At 42.7% G+C, this 21,245-nt stretch overlaps 1 protein-coding gene across 2 annotated transcripts in view; it reads left to right on the top strand.

Annotated features, from left to right (window-relative positions):
* The window catches only part of SCGN (secretagogin, EF-hand calcium binding protein), a 36,114-nt gene extending 15,405 nt beyond the window's left edge, over positions 1 to 20,709 (top strand). For both annotated transcript variants that reach the window (XM_072813700.1, XM_072813699.1), the window contains exons 7-11: positions 6,323 to 6,378; positions 11,831 to 11,876; positions 12,125 to 12,184; positions 13,833 to 13,901; positions 20,140 to 20,709. In XM_072813700.1, coding sequence (XP_072669801.1) covers positions 6,323 to 6,378; positions 11,831 to 11,876; positions 12,125 to 12,184; positions 13,833 to 13,901; positions 20,140 to 20,268 — 360 coding nt within the window. In that variant the 3' untranslated portion in view covers positions 20,269 to 20,709. The remainder of the gene's footprint in view (positions 1 to 6,322; positions 6,379 to 11,830; positions 11,877 to 12,124; positions 12,185 to 13,832; positions 13,902 to 20,139) is intronic.
* Positions 20,710 to 21,245: the final 536 nt, after the last annotated feature.

The following is a 21,245-nucleotide window of genomic DNA, read 5'->3' as shown; positions in this document are numbered from 1 at the left end:
GGGTAGCAGTGTGCCTGTAATCTTCAAGGACAGGAAGACACCCATGTATGTGGCTGGGGCAGAGTCAGTGAGACTTAACAGAGGTCAGACCATATAGGGCTTCTTAGCCATTGTGAGAACTCTGGATTGAGCTTGAGGGAGATAGAGAGCCACCAGAGGGTTGGAAGCAGAAGATGCCATGACTTGGCTGCTGTGCTGAGAAGAGCTGGAAAACGAGTCAAGGAGGGAGTCAGGAAGGCCGGTTAAGAGGCCACTGTTGCTATCCAGGTGAAACAGGGTGGCAGCATGGAGTGAGGTAGGTTAGCAGATATGAGTTCTCATATCTGAGATTGGGAAGGGGGAATCATCATTAGAATTCCTGATGAGTGACTAGAGTCAAGGACAACAGACATGACTTGTTTGTGGGTCTTGTTCTTTACTAACTGATGACTCTTCCAGGGCAAGGGAAGCATCTAATTTCTGCTTTCACAGCCCTCCAATGGGGCCAGACACACAGTAGGCTATTTAATGCAAATAGTCAAAATTGAATTTGCAGGTTGCCTAACAGCCAGCTAAAATAGGAAACCATGACGACAAAAGCAAAGTTTGCACTTGGGACCCTCCTGCTTCCCTTACCTGTGTTCCTTAACACACATCCACCCCCAGGACAGAGCCAGAAGGAGTGCTTGGAAGTGCTGAGCTTGATCCTTTATGGCTCTCACTGGGGTCCTTCATCCTGTAGACAGTCATCCAGTCATCCAGTCTGGGTCTCCCCCATCCTGTAGACAGTCATCCAGTCTGGGTCTCCATCCAGTCTGGGTCTCCTCCTCCTATTAAGTGTGAGCTGTGCTGAGCCCAGGGTCAGACACAGGGCAGCTGGAGCCCCTTGCTGATTACCAGAGAGAGGTAGCAGGGGAAGAAACCAGGTACCAGGAGTGGGGGGAGGAGGCAGAGTAGAGCAAATATAAAAAGACAATCTGAGAAGGACAGGACTGCCACAAGTCCCTGTGGATTCAGAATTCACATTACTGTGTTCTTTCCGTTGAATGTGAAATGTTTTTTCTGAGCTGAAGAGTAGATTCTCAAGATGACTCACAGCATGTCCTCCAAAACCCTCACTCTCTTCATGCTTTATTTCTTCTAGGTCAGAATATGATCTAGCAAACTAGTTGACCCAAAGATGGGAGTTCATTCATTCAACAAATATTTAGGGAGAACTTACTGAGGAAGACATGGTCCCTGAGTGTATGGAGTCTTCCAGTTAGGGAAAATTTGGTAAAGGAGGGAAAAAAATTTGCTCTGGTCACTCCAATCCATTCCAAATGTACACGTCATTGCCCTAAACCAAAGACCAACAAGTTGAGTTCAATTTTGCCTTCGGTTCCTAAAAAACAGCAATCTCATCTTGAGATCCAGTTTTCCTAACTTTTAAAAAAACAAGGCAGATTATAAGGAGGCCACAATTCTAGAGCTTCAGCAAAGGAAGGACAAGAGAAGGTAGGTAGTAGATCGACAGAGTTCAAGTTGCATTGTTTTAAGATGCCTTCTCCACTGAGCACATGTGGTGTCTTATTATCACTGCAACATAGTGAGCTTCTATTCCAGTACTGAGTACTTTACTTGTAATAATTGTGCAAAGAACTTTTCAAACATTTCATTTGGTTCTCTCAGCACCCTCATAAAGATAATTATTTTTTAGTTCTTATTTTACAAATGAAAAAAACTGAGAATTATAGACTTTAACAGGTCAAATATAAGAAGGATGGAGTGGAAATGCATACCCAAATCTACCTCCAAAGCCTATCTTTTCCACCATAATATCATGTCTGAAAGTTTAAATACTAAGTTATTAAAAAGAAAACTTTCAAAAGAGGAAGAGTAAAGCTCTGTTGAGAGAACAAGAAGAGATGACAATTCCTTTGAAGGAAGTGAAGAGCAAGGTGAGGACAAAGCCATGTTGGGAGATTAGGATTCTCTTAATATTTTTAAAGATAATACAGGAGCACTCAAGCCACACCAGAATTTATTAGCTAGGAAAATGTATTTTTCTCCTCATGAATCATCTTAAGAACTGACATCTTTTTAAACACAAAGTAGGAAACAAATTAATGGAAGACAACAGGGAACCAGAAAGGGTTCTACAAAAGTGCTCTGGGGAGAGAGAGCACTGATAAGCTGGGGCAGGGGCTGGGGAAGGAGAGAGAACTATGCCTGCATCGAGTCCCCAGGGTCAGTCACTTCATTCAAACAACCCATTCATTATAAGGGACAGGAAGGGGCTTGAAGGGGACATGGGTATTGCTCACAAAGCCAATCTTTGGCTGGAAGGATTCTGCACGTCATGCATCAGCCCAGCAACCCTGCTTGCCCAGGGCGCTTCTCTTCGGCCTTTAGGTTTCAATCTTTAAAAACCCCAGGGTGGCATCTCTTCTAGTGGGATGCCCTGGGCTGAAGAAGATCGGACAACGTGCAATGTTGGATGGCTCTGAGCTCAGATCTGGAAGCTTAGAATTAATCCTGTGAAGTAGCTGAGGAGGACCAGAGTGGTCTCACCTAACTTTTGAGTTATCTGGGTTGAGAACCGGCCATGGACCAAGACTGTCCTGTTATTCTGTGTCTGTTTCATTGCCCAAACGTGGCTCTTTGCTTCTGCATGCTGTGAGTAAGCATTGATTTTCATTCCAAACTGTCCCATGAAGACAGGCTCATGATCAAACTCCACGTGGCCCCTCACTGGTTCTTTATGCCCTGAGGTGATAGGCAAGTGTTGAGGATTCAAGTATGAGCATTTCCATCCTAAGACCTAGTCTAATCAGAAGACAGATGACTTTAATGAGATTATAGCCAATCTATCTTAAATTTAGAGGCAGCTTATATTTTTCCAATGAATATATTTGGGAACTGAACTATAGCTTATTTTTTTAAGACTCTTTACATTACCCTAGGGACCTGTGCATGAACTAACAGACAAATTCAATATTCTCAAAAGATGTTTTAAAACTTTAGTCTAACTATACACCAAGTGTGAAATCACCTTACTGCTGCCTTAATGGATTTTTTTGAGCAATGGATACAGTCATAGCAGCACCACATTACAGATTTGGTTCTGAGGTTTAGCATCAAAAGCTTTACTTAAGAAATGTAGGGTAGCCCAGGTGGCTCAGCAGTTTAGCGATGGCTTTGGCCCAGGGTGTGATCCTGGAGACCCAGGATCAAGTCCCATGTCAGGCTCCCTGCGTGGAGCCTGCTTCTCCCTCTGCTTGTGTCTCTGCCTCTCTCTCTCTCTCTCTCTGTGTGTCTCTCATGAATAAATAAATAAATAAATAAATAAATAAATAAATAAATAAAATCTTTAAAAAAAAAAAGAAATGTAAACCTGCTAAATGAATTCAAATGGACCCAAATAAGGATTGGCACAATTGAAAGGGATCTGCAGCATTAACAATGAATGAGGTCACAGCAGAGCATCCAATCATAAGAGAAAAGTCAAGGTCTGCAGACCTCACCTTCTTCTAACTCCTAATTAATGTTCAGGACAAGGAAGGAAACAGCCTATTAACAAAATCCAATTATGACATCTAATTGAGAGATGCTGCCAGTACCTGGCAGGGGGAAAGATTAGCTGTCTGAATAGAATATTATCAGATAATATTGAGCTTTTAAAAATGTAAGCTAATGCATGTAGGAGCTCTTAAGTTCATGTACCTAATTAGAGCATGGAACTTGAACTATTGTAAATCGGCAAATTAAAATCCGAGACCATAACAAACAGACATAGGAGGTTAAGCTTGTCCCATCTTCTACTCTGGTCCTGGCTTCCCAGTTGCTTCCTTCCCATAGGTGGAGGCACTCAGCATTCTGATCCAGGCTGACATGAAGCATGCTCTTCCCTCTGTGCCCACTATCACTCTGCCGGTGACCTTAACCAGCCTCATGACTGGCTCTGCCAGCTAATGGGGTTGACCCTCAATTCACAGTTCTGACTCAGATCACTTCTCTGAACTTAAGTGAACCATCTAGCCAATTTTCTGATGAGTAGAAGCATGATTTACCACCTTGTTGTTCAGTTCTTCCTCAAGCCAATTTTGAGCAAAGGGCATTTTCCCCTTTGAGTAATTCGCGTAGCAATGCAGATGGGCCCACATCTTTAGAGATGTTACTACTTGCTTAAAGCTCAAGATAATCTAGCTCTGTATTAAAAATAGAACCTTTTATAATGATGGTGTCATGAGAAATAACTCATGACTGTTTCCAGCAAAGTGTACTGCTCTCAGATTTTTACTGGATATAGAATTTACATTTAAGGGACGTGATTGGATGTATAATATGTCCAAATGTATAAAAATATAACTTGCATTTTAATATAATCTATAATACACATTTTTGTATCTAAAGTTTTGGGGAAATGGGCTTTTAAATCCATTTCAAATATTAAAAAGAAACTGGATTTAGGAAGTGAGGAAGGATGGATGGATACATTTTTTAGTACCAAAATCTGCTACATATACTCGGATTTTCTCATTCCATCTTTTCCTCTGAACAATATCTTCCTACAAATATGTTTAGAGATAATCTGCTGCACTGAAATGTGAAAATTCACTCACACTAAGACTCAAATATGCCATGAAATGCCTTTCTTCCACTTTGCCTAAACTAATCTGGCTTCCTGATTTTAATTTTTAATCTTATTTAAAGCCTCCTCTGATAATAATTTAAATAGTCTCTTTGATTAATGCTAAGTCTTTCCACAAAAGGAGGAGCTTGGCCTCTTAGACATCTTAATCATCTTTGTCCAACCCAGACTCTTCTGCAAAAATGGTATCGAGGATGGGTGCCTGGGTGGCTCAGTCAGTTAAGCGTCTGCCTTCAGCTCAGGTTATGATACCAGGGTTCTGGGATCAAGTCCTGCATTGGGCTCTTTGCTCAGTGGGGAGTCTGCTTCTTTTTTTCCCTGTGCCCCCCCATCCTGCTCATGCTCTCTCTCTCTCAAATAAATAAAATCTTTTTTTAAAAAATGGCATCAAGAAGAGAAAAGTGGCTTTTGGCCCTAATGGTGAAAGTGGTGGAGCTAAGGTCTCTGGGCACAAAGCTCTGACCCCTCTTAGGCTGATGCCTCTTGGCCACTCAGTTGTTACCTTGCTGGTATTCACAGTTGAAGTCTGTGATGAACTCATAACCCATGCTCTTAGCTTTGGCTAGCTCATTGGGAAGTCTAGGCTAATCCAGCAGCCATCCTTTACCTCTTGCTGGATGCAAGCCACTAATTCTCTGCCACATCTACAGCAGAGTCCACATGTTCTTGGCACATGACAGACTAGTAAATTGAGAGGCAAGATACTGGGGAAAGGAAAGCAACTTTATTCAGAAAGTCAGCAAACCAAGGAGATGGCAGACTGTTGTCTCCAAGAACATCTTCCCTCAGCATGAAATATGAGCTTCTTTTATGTTAGGAAGAGGAAGAAGAGTAGGATGTTGGAGTTAAGAGGTAACTGATATCTATAGATGTCCAGGAGGCCACAAGGGTCCAAAGAAGGTGCTGAAACTTTCTATCTTTGGTTATTTGATCTTTGCGTATAGGAACCTGGTCATGGCATCCCTGTAAATCTTAAACATAGAGTTGTTATTTCTGTATGTACTTCCTTCTCTCCTTGGGTGAAGTAGGTTTTGGGGAAAGAGTGGTTTTTGCAAATCTAAGCTGTAGCATGCCTATGTGCAGGGCTACACAGAGGTTTGTCAGCCATAGGTCACAGCAGAAGGGAAACAGAGGCAATATGGAGTCAGACATGCTAAGTGTCTCCCTATGCACAACCTCTTTCCAGCCTGCAGCTCAGGGGTCCACCTCCACCCTATATTCCTGCATCATCTCATCCCATCACAGCCAGCTCTATGCAAAGTCCACTGATTCTCAACCCATCTTCCAAATCCTTGGATGCTCAGAGTGTCTCAGGGAGGCTAAGCCACAGCAACTCCGTCCACTCAATGTTGTCCTTCTTCAGCTAGTGCTCTCCTCCCTCCAGAATCCCCTTTCCAGCAGAGTTAGGTCTCACATCTGTCCACCTGACTCTCCAGTCTCTGCCTGTCCCTCTCATCCGTCCTACAATCCTTGAAGCCTAGAGAGGCAGGCTTTCCCCTAAATCACATTCTTCTCAAGGACTTTTGCCTTCAATGGAAAAATGATATTTCTTCTGTGCTCTGTAGGGAGTACTCTGTGATATCAGACAGCTTCAGCCAGTTTAGACACCTATGGAATCAGAAGAGCAAAATAGCAAAGTACTTCGGTAATTTTCAAAGTGGATTCCTATTACAAGTACTTCTTACAATCATTTCCCCTTCTGCATTCCAGATGAAGATTTTTGACAAAAATAAAGATGGCCGGTTGGATCTTAATGACTTGGCAAGGTGAGTAGCATGGGAATGGTGGCATGACTCAGACACACTGTCCTAGGGGTTCCACAAACAGTACACTCTTCTCATTGAAAGCAGATGTCAATCTTGCCTGAAACCCTGAAGAACAGACTCAGCTTGCCAAATAAACAGCAGTTGTTTGGAATCTTCTGGGATGATAGATTCCTTTGTAAAGATAATAACCCCGTCCCCACCCCCCACAGTGCACAATACGGAGTTTTCATAAAATTTTATAGGTGGGTCATGGGCCAGCCCCTGCCTTGAAAGGCCAGACATTCCTGGTCTCACATAAGTACCCCATGAAAAAATAAGTCTGGAATCCCATTCACTGGCTCTGGGAATGCTGAGCAGTTAGTTGAGGACAGAAGACGACTGAACCAGATGCCAGCCATGCTGTCTGGTTTTCCGTGTTGGTGGAGCCTCCATGGGCCCTCAGCACCTAAGGGTCAGAGTGGAGGAGGATAGAGGTAACAGCAGAAGTGGTCCAGTACCTGTGAAGGTGCTTGCTGTCTTTAAGTCCAGTGTTGTGACACGATGGGCATGTCATCATGTCTTCTCAAGGTTAGCTGACCCCAAAACAATGTGTGGTTGTCCACAGAATGGGAAAAAAATCATTTGATCCAGAATACATGGATCTAATCTGGGGGGGGGGCGGGAAGCAGTTGTGATACCAGGTGCCTCAGGATGGGGTGGACAGAGTTGTAGTGTGGACAGTGATAGAGGGTGGCAGTTACAGGCTGCAGAGCACAAGCATGGATGGCTGGGAGAGAGGAAGTCCAAGGACTGAGGGGAATTTTCAGCAGCAGAGAGTTAATGTCACACATAGATATTAATGTCACACACAGATATTAACTTGAGTTCAGAATCACAAAACCCTGTACCAGCTACCTCTTCCTCTCTTGGCAGCAGGGGATCGAATGGGGACACTTCAGGAAGAACCTCTCTGTAGTGGTGACCAGGACATTGACCCCAAAATTTTATATGGTCTTTTATTATGAGTCTCATAGTTGCTGTGAGGAAGCCTGTGGATCTGCCTTGGTTAATTTTCCCAGGACCTTCATCCCAATTTTGGCCACTTTGCTGGAGAAGAGGCATGGAGAGGAGGACAAAAGTGTTTTTCCCAAAGACTGAGGACTGAGGAATCTCTGCCCTTGTGGTCTTGGCTGTATCCCTTGGGTCCCACTCAACTTTCTCACAATACTTTTTTTTTTTTTTTTTTAAGATTTTTATTTATTTGAGAAAGAGAGAGAGAGAATAAGCAGGGAGAGGAAGAGAGGGAGAGGGAGAAGCAGACTCCCTTCTGAGCAGAGAGCCAGTCGTGGGACTTAATCCCAGGACCCTGGAATTACGACCTCAGCCGAAGTCAGATGCTTAACTGACTGAATAACCTAGGTGCCCTTTCCCACAATTCTTTCGGCCAACTGAGGCAAAGGTTCCTACTAAGTAGTGATCAGTCTAGCTACTCTGAGAACTGTGTGAGAGAACCAGTCCTAATGTGAAGACCCAAAGCACCTAAAAGCTTCGCTCAAAACATAGCAATCTGGATGAAAACAAGAGCTTTTAATTCCCTTGCTCCAGTCACCAAAAGCACCCACTCACCCCACTCAAGGCATTTCTCAGAGGTGGTGAGTTGAGGAGCCTTGAGCGCCCTCTGGAGGCTGGAGTGTGCCATTACTGTAAGCTGCTCTCATACCCTATTAATAATGCTGTTTACTCCTGAAATAAAATCCACAGATAATATAATCTACCTATGCAGATAATGCTAAAACACTTTGTGTAATGCACAAACTATCACACATAAAGGGGAAATAAAGGAAAACAGTTGTTAGTTATAAGGTGTATTTCAGTGTATAAGGTGGGTAGATATAACAACAGGGAAGACAACCGAGCGGTCGTTGTTTACATCTTGCTGTAAAATTACCATGAATATGTCCATTAAGTTGTTGACTGATACGAGTATGGCCTTTTGGCAACTCGTGTCAGGAACTCAGTTGCTGTTGATATAGTTTTATAAATAATAAATAAATCTTGAAAGAGTTCTAAATGAAACAAAGTACAGTCATCCCTCAACTTCTGTGATTCAGTATACTATACAGATAATTTACAAGATTAGTAAATTACGTATACCTTGAGAAAAATACCCTGGATTTTTAACGTAAATAGGAATTCAGCTCTAGGTTCATATAATTATAAGCAGGATTTGTACACACATGAATGCTCTTGGGACATTCCAGAGTCAGGTGAGATATGGGATGATTCCCCATTCTGTGGAACTTTCCATGCAGTGCAGCACATCTAGCATCCCTGGCTCCCGTCTATGGAGGTCACCTCCCCTCTGTCATGTCCTCTTGGTCACTGTGATTACCAAAAGATCCCTACCTGCAGCAAGCCAAACATGCCTTACTAGATCCTACCCAGAAGATAGGAAGTATGCATAAACTCTGACAGTGGAGTGTTATGTATAGAGGAGGTTTTGATGAGTAGTTGTGGACTGAAGGGAGAATTGACTTAGTACTGGACAGAGATGCAAAGCAACAAAACAGTTACTACATTATTTCAAAACCAATTTGATATGGAATTTGACAGTGACAACTGGGGTAAGCAGAATAAAGATGTCTGAATTCCCAGAACCAGTGAACATTTTATGTTACATGGCAAGGATGCACGAAGGATGCATTGAAGTTGCTAATTGACCTTACAGAGATTAGTCTGGATTATCCAGGTCAGCCCAAAGGTAATAACAAGAGTCCTTTTTTTTTAAAAAAAAAAAAGATTTTATTTATTTATTCACGAGAGACACAGAGAGAGAGGTAGAGACACAGGCTGAGGGAGAAGCAGGCTCCGTGTGGGGAACCTGATGTGAGACTTGATCCCAGGACTCCAAGATCATGACCTGAGCTGAAGGCAGATGCTCAACCGCTGAGCCACCCAGGCATCCCACAAGGGTCCTTTAAATGTGGAAGAAGGAAACAGAGGGTCAGACTTTGAAGGCTTTGAAGTGGAAAAAGAGGCTGTGAGCCAAAGAATACAGGCAGCTTCTAGAAGCTAGAAAAGGTAAGGAAATTGATTCTCCCCTGAAGCCTCCAGGAGGAAGCAGCCCTGTGGACACCTCGATTTTAGCTTGGTGAAATCTGTTCCAGTGTCTGATTTCTAGACCGTAAGATACTAATTTGTGCTGTTGAAGCCACTATATTTGTGCTAATTTGTCACAGCAGCAATAAGGAAATAACTGAATGACCTAAAGGTCTTAAAACATTTATGCAAGGGACTCCTCTCTCTACTCCCAGCTCTGGAATACAGCCCTATTACTCCACAGACGAGCGCCTCTCAAGTATTTGTCCTCTAGCTGGCAACATAATTTAGGCTGCTTGGTGCCAACCAATTGGTAAGGACAGGATTCCTTATAGAGTTCCAGGACATTCTACCCTCTACTTGGCTCAGAGCAATTCTTTTTACCCTGGGCATCCAGAAGAACAAAATTTTTCAAATTGTGCCATGATATTTTTTTCTGCCTTTCTCTACATTGTGGATGCATGATTATGAATGCAACATAAACCCAACACTAGTCTTTTGAAACTGACTGTATTCTATTGAAGTAGAATTGTAATTAAGCAGAAAGTACAGAAATACATTTGTTTTCCAAAATAAAACCTGGACTATTTTTTTATTGAGTATCATTTATGTGTTATAACAATCTTAAACTGAACAATTCGGTATACTTTAGTATATTCATAAGGCTATTCAACCATCACTACCCAATTCCAGAACATTTTCATTATGCCAGAAAAATACCCCATACCCATCAGGAATCACTTTCCCCTACCCTTGTTTATTAACCCCTGATAACCACTAATCTACTTTCTGTTCCTGTGGATTTGCTTATTCTGGGTATTTCATATAAATGGAATCGTACAATACATGGCCTTTCACGTCAGGCTGAGGTTCTTTATTTCTTCATGTGGATTCAAACAACTGCCTAGTGTTCTTTTCATTTCAGCTTGAAGAATTCCCTTTAGTATTTCTTATGGGTTGATAAATGTTGTCTTTTTGCTTAGTGACTTTTTCAAACTAATCCTGTAAAATCTGTATCTTTGTCATATGTGAACACTGAAGTCTGCTTCATTAGCCTAATGATTAGTTAATGATCCAACAGAGATTTCTTGTAAGCCCCCTAATGTTTGTTGAGGGGCCCTGTGTACTGGTTGGGGTACATTTTCTACCTGCAGCCAGGAAGTTTACAACTCTGCCTTTGCCTTAACTTCCTGCTTGCACAGAGCCTAATGATAAGCCACTGGTGAGCTCTTAGAGCCTCCTGACGTCTTTTCTGTGCCTACATACAGCCCTGGGAATGGATGTAGTCCTATGCATGTCTACAGCTTTCTAGATTCCCAGGAATATGTCAGAGCTTATAAAAACCCCTGTGGGCATCTCATTCCCCTAAATTTTCCTTATAAGCTTTTTAGTTAGCCTGTTGTTTACCCAAACTCTTTCTTTTTTTTTTTTAAGATTTTTTTTTAATTGTTTGTTTGTTTGTTTGAGAGAGAGACAGAGAGCATGAGTGGAGGTGCCAGCCAGATCGAGAGCGACAAGCAGACTCCCCACTGAGCATGGAGCCTGGCATGGGACTCCATGCAGAGCTTGATCCCAAGACCCTGAGATCATGACCTGAGCTGAGGTCACCCATGCGCCCCGGTTTACCTAAACTTATTCCACCACTGTGGTCAGCTGTGATCTTAATTGTTTTTAATTGTTTTTGACAAATGTTCCCAGGCAGAAGGCTTTCCCTCCTAGATGAGTTCAAAATAAGGTCATTTATTGCACCTTGCAAGTGGGGTCTTTCAGAGAATGTCAGAGAAGTTAAATAATGACAATTCTCTGGGAATCAAGTTTTGAAAGGGCTCCAACTCTGTTCTGCTCACATAGCAGTGGTTAGAATGCTCATTTTCCCTGGGACTATGGGCTCTTCATTTTCAAGGATACCATTGAGCTGAGGAGGAGAGAAAGATGAAGCAAGTTAAAATGCCACAAAATCCACTGTTCTTACCAAAATTTAGTGATTTTTCCAAAATAAACACTCCCCAGATTTCTGTAAGACTTTAATTTCTAGAAATTTGAAAAAGTTATTTTGACACTTTTTTTTTGGCCAGTTGTCTCACTGCCGTTGTGGAGGAGAGATTTTTCAGTTGCCATTTTTCACCAAGATGATTTTTTAAAAGTCTCTCTATGGTGACTACTAATCCCTATGAAAGTCTCTACAAATTAATTTTTTAATTATAATGTACAAATTCCTATTTTTCAAGAACCTACTCTATTTTCCAGAATAATCTGGAAATTGCCTATCCTTTCCTCATACCAGAGTTATGAATTTACTTGCCTCTGAGAGCTGACAGGTCATCATGTAAATTACTTTCTTTCTTTTTTTTTTTTTTTTTTCTTTTCCATTTAGGATTTTGGCTCTTCAGGAGAATTTCCTTCTCCAATTTAAGATGGATGTAAGTAGTGACATTTCTCTAGGTGGGCTTGTGTCATGCTTGCCTCTCCATAAATTTGAGAGGGAGGGAAAAAAGGAAGGCATCTGTTTGTCTCGCATTATCTAGAGACCTTCAAGACTCTGTTGGGATCATAGGGTTAAAGGTCATTGGTTCCAAGTTTATAAAGGTTGTCTATGACCCTGGAAGAATTAATTGTACAACTGAGTCTTCCCCTTGGTGGACTGACATACTATTTTCTCCACATACAGGCTTGTTCTACTGAAGAAAGAAAGAGGGACTTCGAGAAAATCTTTGCCCACTATGATGTTGTAAGTATATCTTTTTGTGTGGTTCTGACCACTTTTAGGTAGCAAGCTTGTTTAGCCCCTTTGTGGGGGTCATCCAACTCACAGATCACATATGCATTGCTACATCACACAACTTCTCTATGTAAACATAAAAAAAATTTTTTTGGAAAGATTTTATTTATTTGAGAGAGAGAGAGAGAGAGAACACAAGCAAAGGGGAGGGGTAAAGGGAGAAGCAAACTCCCCACTGAGCAGGGAGCCTGATTCAGGACTTGATCCCAGCACCCTGGGATCGTGACCTGAGTTGAAGGCAGGTGCTTAACCAACTAAGCCACCCAGGTGCCTCTATGTAAAGCTCTGAAGACTACATTAAAATGGACAAAAGGGTATTGATTGTTGAGAAGAGAATAAAATCACATTTTTTTTTCTCTTTGCCTCCAAACTGGGAGACAATTTCTCCTTCTTGATCTCTAGAATAGTATGCTCAAAAACAAAAGCAAACAATCAAAATAAAAACCATATCCAGCCCAAAGAAATATAGGCTAAGTGAGCCCTGGATGACATAAAAGCCACTTCTTTTGTAGGATTATGTGGTCCTTCATTAGAGAGGAGAAAAAAAAATTCTAAAGCCCAAGGTATGGCAAGGAGATTGCATTTCTTGAGGACAAGGTAGGGTAATGCAAGAAGGAAGAAAAATGAGAAAGTTAGGAAAAGTCAAAAGAGATGCCATCATGAAACTAACCAGACTGGACATCTGTGTGTGCCGCAATCTGAGTAGAAAGAAGCATTACCTGGAAGAGGCAGGGTGGCAAAGTATTTAAGTGTACAGCCTCTGGGACTGATCGCCTGGATGTGATCATGTGACCTTGGGCAGCTTCCTTAGCCTCCCTGTACCTCATTTCCCTTATTTGTAAAGTTAGGATGATGAGGATAACACTAACAATACCTATCCCATGAGATTGGTGCAAGAATTCAGTGATTTCATATTTGTAAAGCTCTTAGAAGGGTGCCTGGCAGGGAGTGAGTGCTATATTGGTGTTTGGTAAATACACTAAGGGAATAGATTTGTTAAAAGTGATATGTTAAAGGTTCAGGGTGAAGAAAACTAGGAAAGATGGATGGATGAGTTGTTATAACTGGTACTTTAGAGAAGAAACTGAAATATTTTAATATACATTGCAATTTATAGACGTTCTTATAAAATGAATAGAAAAAAATAAGGGTTTTATGTACAGCCCAACAGTAATTCTAAAATACTCATTCAATCTAGGCATTCTCACTTTAAAATGTGTATTTTAATAATCACCAAGTCCTTGCTAAATCATAAAGTGAAATAAAAGAAATATCAGCCTATCCTTCAAAGGACTGATATGATGTGCAAGTAACGCTTGTCTGAACTGAAGCCTGATATTAGGGAAACAAATGAATTCGGTATGTATCATTAATACTCCTTGCAAGAGCCACAGAATTCAAAACTACTGCTTCCCCTTTCTTTACATGGGGGTTGTTATTTACAATTAATTATTTTAATTTCTGTGATACATTCACATCCTGCACAGGAAACCTAACTGGAATGTGCCATTTCTGAACCTGTTTGCAACCACAAAAGGATACTGATTTGGACAATTTGCTTACTTTATTCTTCAGCTTTCTGACTTTTATCTTGCAGAGTAAAACTGGAGCTCTGGAAGGCCCAGAAGTGGATGGGTTTGTCAAAGACATGATGGAGCTTGTGCAGGTGATTTCCCAAGGCTGTTGAGATTCCTCTCATCTTGGGTTGGGGTTGCCATCATGATTGATTCCACTGTTTATTTCTGAGAATCAGTAAATGCTGAAAATTAATGCTAGAGACAAAATCTGGGGACATAGTCGATTTAACAACCTTTGAGCTTCTGTGAGACCTGACAGGTCTCCCTTTCTCTCTTTGTATCATTTGTAGTTTCAGTTAAGTGAAGCCTCCGTAGAAGCTTCTTGTTTCCATTATATAAAAACCATCTCTTTCACCATAGGAGCACAGTGCAGCTGTACGCAGTTCTGCTTTATTTTTTGATTACAGAAAGGGCTTTTCCCCTGGACTTGGTTATTAGAATACCTAAGACTTTTAATTTAATTTCATGAAATCATTCCTGTATTGGGATTTTTCCACACATACCCACCCCGCAGCCCCTAAGGAGCTACTTTAATTTCTAGCCTAAAATTTTGGCTAATTATCAACACATTGTTGTGATTTGAAGCGATAGGATTTAGATTATAATCTAGATCATAAAGCTGTTTTAGGTGGTATAGACTTTATTTTTTTAAAGATTTTATTATTTATTTATTTATTTATTTATTTATTTATTTATTTATTTATTTATTCATAAGAGACACACAGAGGCAGAGACACAGGCAGAGGGAGAAGCAGGCTCCCTGTGGGGAGCCTGATGCAAGTCTTAATCCCAGGACCCCGGGATCATGACCTGAGCCAAAGGCAGATGCTCAACTGCTGAGACACACAGGGACCCCAGAGTAGACTGTTTAAAGCAAGCAATCTCCTTGAATCCTGGTGAACTGTATTAACTGGCTGACTGATCTAGTTAAGCAGCTACTTTGCAACTGTTCCTTTTCTTTGGGACTGCATAGCCACCAAATTTAGTACATTCACATCCTTAGAGATTTTTTGAGATTTTTACAGTACAGGACAAAATGATTCTGTCCTGATTGGCCCAGATGGCAACAAAATAGAGAAGCAATTGTTAACTGGCTTTGGAATCCCAGACCTGTTTGAAAACCTCATTAAAACTATGGAGTTTTGGGGCAGCCCTGGTGGCTCAGTGGTTTAGTGCTGCTTTTAGCCCAGGGCATGATCCTGGAGACCTGGGATCGAGTCCCATGTCAGGCTCCCTGCATGGAGCCTACTTCTCCCTCTGCCTGGTCTCTGCCTCTTTCTCTGTCTCTATCTCTGTCTCTGTGTGTCTCTCATGAATAAATAAATAAAAAGCTTTAAAACAAACAAAAACTATGGATTTTTGGTGGCGCCTGGGTAGCTCAGTTGGTTAAGTGTCCAACTCCTGATTTCAGCTCAGGTAGTGATCTCAGGGTCATGACATCAAGCCCCATGTTGGACTCTGCACTGAGCATGGAGCCTGCTTGGGATTCTCTCTCTCCCTCTCCCTCTGCCCCTTCTCCCCACTCCCTGGTCTCTCTCTCTCTCTCTCTCTCTCTCTCACAACAACAACCAAACTATGGAGTTTTGTGGCAGAGCATTTCCCCTCAATTTACCAGTTTTTGCATACATCTCCAGGAAGTCTACATTCTGTGATTGAGCGGGCTTGGACGAGATTTTTTTCTGACTTCCACTCAGGATGACATTGGTGTCTTCTTTGCCTCCTAACTTTTATTATTCCCATCCCAACTGGTCCCCTGCCTCTACCTTTTTTGCCTTCATGAGCTGTTCCTGTTGGAGACTCCACAGGTATCTGCACAGACAGAACTGATGGGGATGGGTGTGGTTGTGCCTTTTGCATTGTTTGCAAAAGGAAAGTCCCACTGTACTTACTACTTATTTAATGCCAGAATGATTTCTGTAATAGAAACTGAGCAATTATCCTCGGGTCATTAAAGTCGTGAGGCAGTAGGCTTTCCTAAACTGCAGTTTTAATTTGCCTTTGACAGAATGCATGGGAGTGGGGGGGGTGGCCTGCTTCTCAGAGCATTGCAGCCTCCTCTGCGCAGTGGAACTTGGGCCACTGATGGCCTAAGTGCACAGCCCAGGGGGTTGCATATCTCTTGGTTGTCACCGAGTTTGGCAGTGGCTTCCAAAAGTTACTGGGTGATATGGAAGGAAAACCTAAACCAGCAACAGAGTAAAGAAGACATTCTCCTGGAGAAAATTAAAGAGAAGGGAAAAATACTAGGCCATTCAAGAACATGTGTTTACCTCATTCTTTGATAGTTTTGTATCACCTCCATGGGAAACCAGAGGATCCCCATCACTCTAGTCCTTGGCCCTCTAGCTTGGTGGGTCTTTTGGCGCCACAAAAATGTACCTCTCAGTTTAAGTACCAGCCGATTTAAGAGAGCCAGATTCCAAGGACTGAGTGAGACCATGGTCAGTAGTACAAAAGCAGTTGGTCAGGGCTGATTTGTTGAGATAAAAAGCATTTAAAAGTAGTTAATTATTAATGTTCTCCTGTGAAGCCAGATCCTTGAGGTGCAAACCTATATTGGATCTTTCCCAGTCTTGGAGGTTGCTTAAAAAACTTCATTTGAAGGATGTTGTCAAGGAAAAATCTTTGAGTAAATCTGACATATCTCAGTTCATAAACTAGAGTCACCACCTGTGACTGTTTAATTTTCATTTTATTAGAAAGGACCATGGGACAAGTACACAAACCAATATCTGGAATATGTTTTTTTTTTAAATTTTTATTTATTTATGATAGTCACAGAGAGAGAGAGAGAGAAAGAGAGAGAGGGAGGAGCAGAGACATAGGCAGAGGGAGAAGCAGGCCCCATGCACCGGGAGCCTGACGTGGGATTCGATCCCGGGTCTCCAGGATGGCGCCCTGGGCCAAAGGCAGGCGCTAAACCGCTGTGCCACCCAGGGATCCCTGGAATATGTTTTAAAAGCAATTACCAGAGCATGCCATGAAGTCAGCAGGGGGCTGGCTCAGTTTTAAGTGTAGTATCTGGTCAGGATCCCTGATGTTTGAAATAATGACCTTCAAATTAAACTTATTTTATAGTCTTTCGTTCTTGTACAACTATGTATGATACATATGTTGAATCTGTATTAACAAGATTATCTGGTGACCAGAACACCCCTTTCCCTGATCTTTGAGAAATGGTGCCCAAGGTTGCCTCTGTCAGGATGATGAGATCAGTCAAAATAATTTCTGCACAATATTTATAAAAAGCCTGTAAGTCCTTTGGCACAGCACAAAAAATCAGCATGAGAATCTACAGCTTAAGGCACAAGACATTTAAGATGCCCAGCTCCATCACACCAAGGAGTAGACATGTGAATGGTAATGTTGGAAACCAAATAAATGGGATGCCAGAGATGACCAGATTGTCTGCTTGGGGAGGATGAAAGTTCCTGCCTCCAGGGTCCCCAATGTTCATTCTTGTTCCTGGTAGACACCCCTTCTACTTTTCTTTCTTATAGGCAAGGAGAGGATTAGCAAGAGGGGATGATCCTAAAAGACCACCAACATACTCCCTCCTTTTCATTGTAAAACATGCAATGACAGATGATAATTAGAATAAATGTTCCAGGCTTGCTGGCGAGGACCTGGCTGAAATCTAAGGCAATAACTTTGGCCTCTATATGTCAACTTGGTGTTTTGAACACCAGTATGGCCAATAAATAGCAAAATGGAGACAGAGAGAACACATTATGATTTTGCATGGCTAGAGACTGAAGCTTTGGCTAATTAAATATTCTGATAGAAAGAGTTATCGTTAAGAGGTTTATTGTAAAGACCACTTGCCACCATCAAAGCTATAACAGTTCCTCTAGGGGTCAGAATGGGGAGTAGGCAGGGCCTTGAGGTCTTGATGCAGACTCTAGCATGGAGATTTGGGGAATGCTGGTAATGATTTATCTGGGGAGAAGGTTTGGATATTCACTTTTGCTGTTTAAGGAGAGATAGAATGTACAGGAAAGGGAGGGTGCATGATGAAAACATGAAGACCACTTTTGGAGACACTCATTAATTCCATGGATGTAATTGAGCACTTATCACAGGCAAGCACAAGGAGACAGATCCAGATCCAGACCCAAAGGTTCCCCTAGTCCCAGGATTCAAGGATGGGTAGATAAGCACTTTTTAGTCAACTACCCCAGATCCACTTTCACCACTTCCCATGAGATGGATAAGAAATAAAAAATGCATTTTTAAATGAATGGCTATGATGTAGTGTACTGTTAAAGAGATGTGCTCTGGGGCCTGCTTGCCCAAGTTTGTATCTGGTTCTGAAATGTACCAGCTGTGTGATAGTGGGAAGGCTAATTAACTTCTCTGTGTTTTAGTTTTCTTATCCATAAATTAAAAGTTGATAGTAGATACAACCTCATTGAGTTGTTCTGAAGATTAGAATTAATTTGTGTAGAACCCTTAGATTTGGAACCTGTATGTACTTATACTGGTGACTTGCTATTAAAAATTAGGCCCCCAGTGATCTTAGATGGTCCAAACATCATTGAACGGTGGTGTTTACATGTCCTGACTCCTAGTGAGTTGTCAAACATTAAAAGCATAACTCAAAAGGTCTAAGGAAACTTCCCTTATATACACCTACATTCATACCCTCCCCCCAACACATATGCACAAAATGTTTCTACTCACATTAAGGAAATAATTATTTTTGCAGAAAACAAATCAGAAAAAAAAAGCTAAAATAGCTTGAAGAAAATAAATACATTGGCAAATTAATTCATGCTAATGTGTAAATGACTACTACCCAAGTCTTTTCTAAACATGAGAATTTGCTAGGAGGATCCTGGGGCAGAGTGCTGCTAACTGGAGAAAGGATGTGGCAGGAGTGGTTGAGGATGGTCCCCACTTTGCCACTGTACAAGGAAAAGACTCCCATTGTGGAGTCATGGAGCGCAGCTTGTTGTTTTCAGGACTTCTAAACCACTTCCTGGACCACACCCATACCTGCCTGTCATTGACACCTAGAGTATCTTGGTGAGCCCCAACAAAGTGTACGTATTGACGTTGTATGACATCTCAGCCTCTTAGTCCAATCACTGATGGACCCTCCACGGGCAGTGACGTTGGCCCCAGATTCCTGGCCTGATGTTCCCTGGAAATTGCCCACTTTGGAGGTTACTGTTCTGCTGTTCTCCGTCCTCCTTCCTTCCCTCAGTTAAAACCTGGTATCAGGGATAGACTTGATGTCACTCACTTACCCTGCTGGGACACTGCAAATTAGCTTGTCTTAATATGGCAAATTAGCTTGTCTAGCTGAAGGATGAACAGTTTCGTTTCCCACCAGAGGTCTTTGGAGATTTCTTTGGCAGCAAAGCAACCTGGGGGTGGGCTGAGTGATGGGGACAGCTTCCCAGGGCTTCTGAAACCAAATCCTTCACACAGCAGCCCCCTGTGCTCCTTGGTGAGACCAACCCAGTAATCAAGGGATTTGGAATCCAATGAGCTGGGTTTCCTCTCTCCATGGACCTGGGCTTTACATCCAGACCCAGAGCCTTCATATAGCAGGTCTGGCCACCACCTCTCCAGTAGAACAGTGTCAACTGGGGGTTTGAGCATTTAATTGGAGGCAGAAGATTCAGGATCAGAAATGCTGTTGCAATTTCCTAGCTTGGCAGGTCAGTGCAGTCTGAGCATCCGTGTCCTAATTTATATGCCAGGGTTACTCCAAGGTTATCATGAGCATTAAATAAAGTAGCCTGGGGAGAATCACTTAGTTCACCCATACTCACTTTTGCAGGCATTTTGAGCTGGAAATTAATTTCCCATCAGATGTGTATCACGGTTCCTTCCTGGCCCATAAATATCCCTTGGAATAAATCTGACGTCCACAGCTCAGCCACATAATGCTTTAGATTTTCATTCATTATAAACGTTTTAAAAATTAGAAGCAGGCAAACTTCCCCTGGGGAGAGAGTAAAATGGGTCTTCCCTTATCCATGTCTCAAGGCAGAATCTGGGGTGACAATCCCCTGCTCCAAGACCAAATATGTTTATCACAGCTGCTAAAAAGGTAGGCTTTCCATAAGAGCTGCAGAGAAAGGATGTGGGGCTTGAGGGTCTCTTGCCCAAATGGCAAGGTTGAGAAGGAAACTTGGCAATATCTGGTGGGATGAGGAGATGGGATCACCCCACAGTGCCTGTCTCCTTGGAGCCCCTCTCAGAAGGCAGGGAGGGTGTCCCCTAAGTGTAGTGGGCGTGGAGGGGACGGGGGCGGCATGAAAGGCTGGGCCACCACTGGCTGGCCTGCTGACGTGGTATCTTTGCTGTCCTCAGCCCAGCATCAGTGGAGCGGATCTTGATAAGTTCCGGGAGATTCTTTTGCATCACTGCGATGTGAACAAGGATGGAAAAATTCAGAAGTCTGAGCTGGCTTTGTGTCTCGGGCTGAAAATCAACCCCTAGCCCCCAGAATGCTTTGCCTTTTGCTCTTAGGATGTTTCTGTGCTCCTGCTGGTAAAACTGTATCTGTGCTTTGCTGTTGGGGACACACAGCAAACTTTCTAACAAATGGTGTGGTATTCTTGGGCAAGGGGAGAGGTCCAAGGGCCTTCTCTCTAAGGGCAAGGTATTTCCCTACCACACTGAAAGCCTCCCATGTAGTGCCTGTGTCAGTCCCCCCACCCCACCCTGGGCTTTCCTGTCCCCCCCAGAGAGTCAGCTCACCTGCTGGATCTGCTCTGCTGTCCTCCCTCAGCCCCCAGGGAGGCAGGCGTAGCTGAGTCCATCTGTTTGCGCTTTCCTGTGGGCTTTCGTTGACTCTGAGTGGTGACTGGCATCTGTGGCAGACCTGTGACTTCTACAAATTGATTTTGTCATGGAAATAAACCTGTAGCTGGAAACAGACACACTGGTCCTTGTTTTTGTGTTGTAATCTTTGAAATGTTCTACATGATGGTTTGACAGGCCAACCACTTCTTTAACTTAGGGTAGGTGTGGTGAGGAAGGCAGAGAAGGGCAAGATCCTAATGGAATCCACAGGGGTGGGGTGGGGTGGGGTGGGGGGGCTTCCTCCCATAATTCACAGATGCCCTGGTTGGTGACTTTGTGTAAAAGTAGGAGTTGCCAATAATCACTTTTTATTCACTTCACAGAGAAGACCAGAACATTTGACCTGGGCTGGGTTTGGCTCTCAAGTGCTTTGTAATCTCACATGGCCAGAAGTAGGAACAGGAGAAAATTCATTACCCACCGGTCTATTCCCCACTCTGTTCCTTCTCCTTCCAACAGTGTCCTCTAGTGAATCTTTGACTTCCAAGTCTCATTTGATGCCCCTGGGTGCCTGGGTTCCTCTGCTGGTTGCAGGTTCCACCAGGGACCCCTGCTTCCTTCCCTCTGGGGCTCTGACACAGTCCCCACAAGAGGGGGCTGCTTCTCCTGGG

Source organism: Canis lupus, chromosome 37 (genome assembly GCF_048164855.1).
Source record: "Canis lupus baileyi chromosome 37, mCanLup2.hap1, whole genome shotgun sequence".
Lineage (NCBI taxonomy): Eukaryota > Metazoa > Chordata > Mammalia > Carnivora > Canidae > Canis > Canis lupus.
This window is presented reverse-complemented; position numbering and strand designations above follow the sequence as displayed.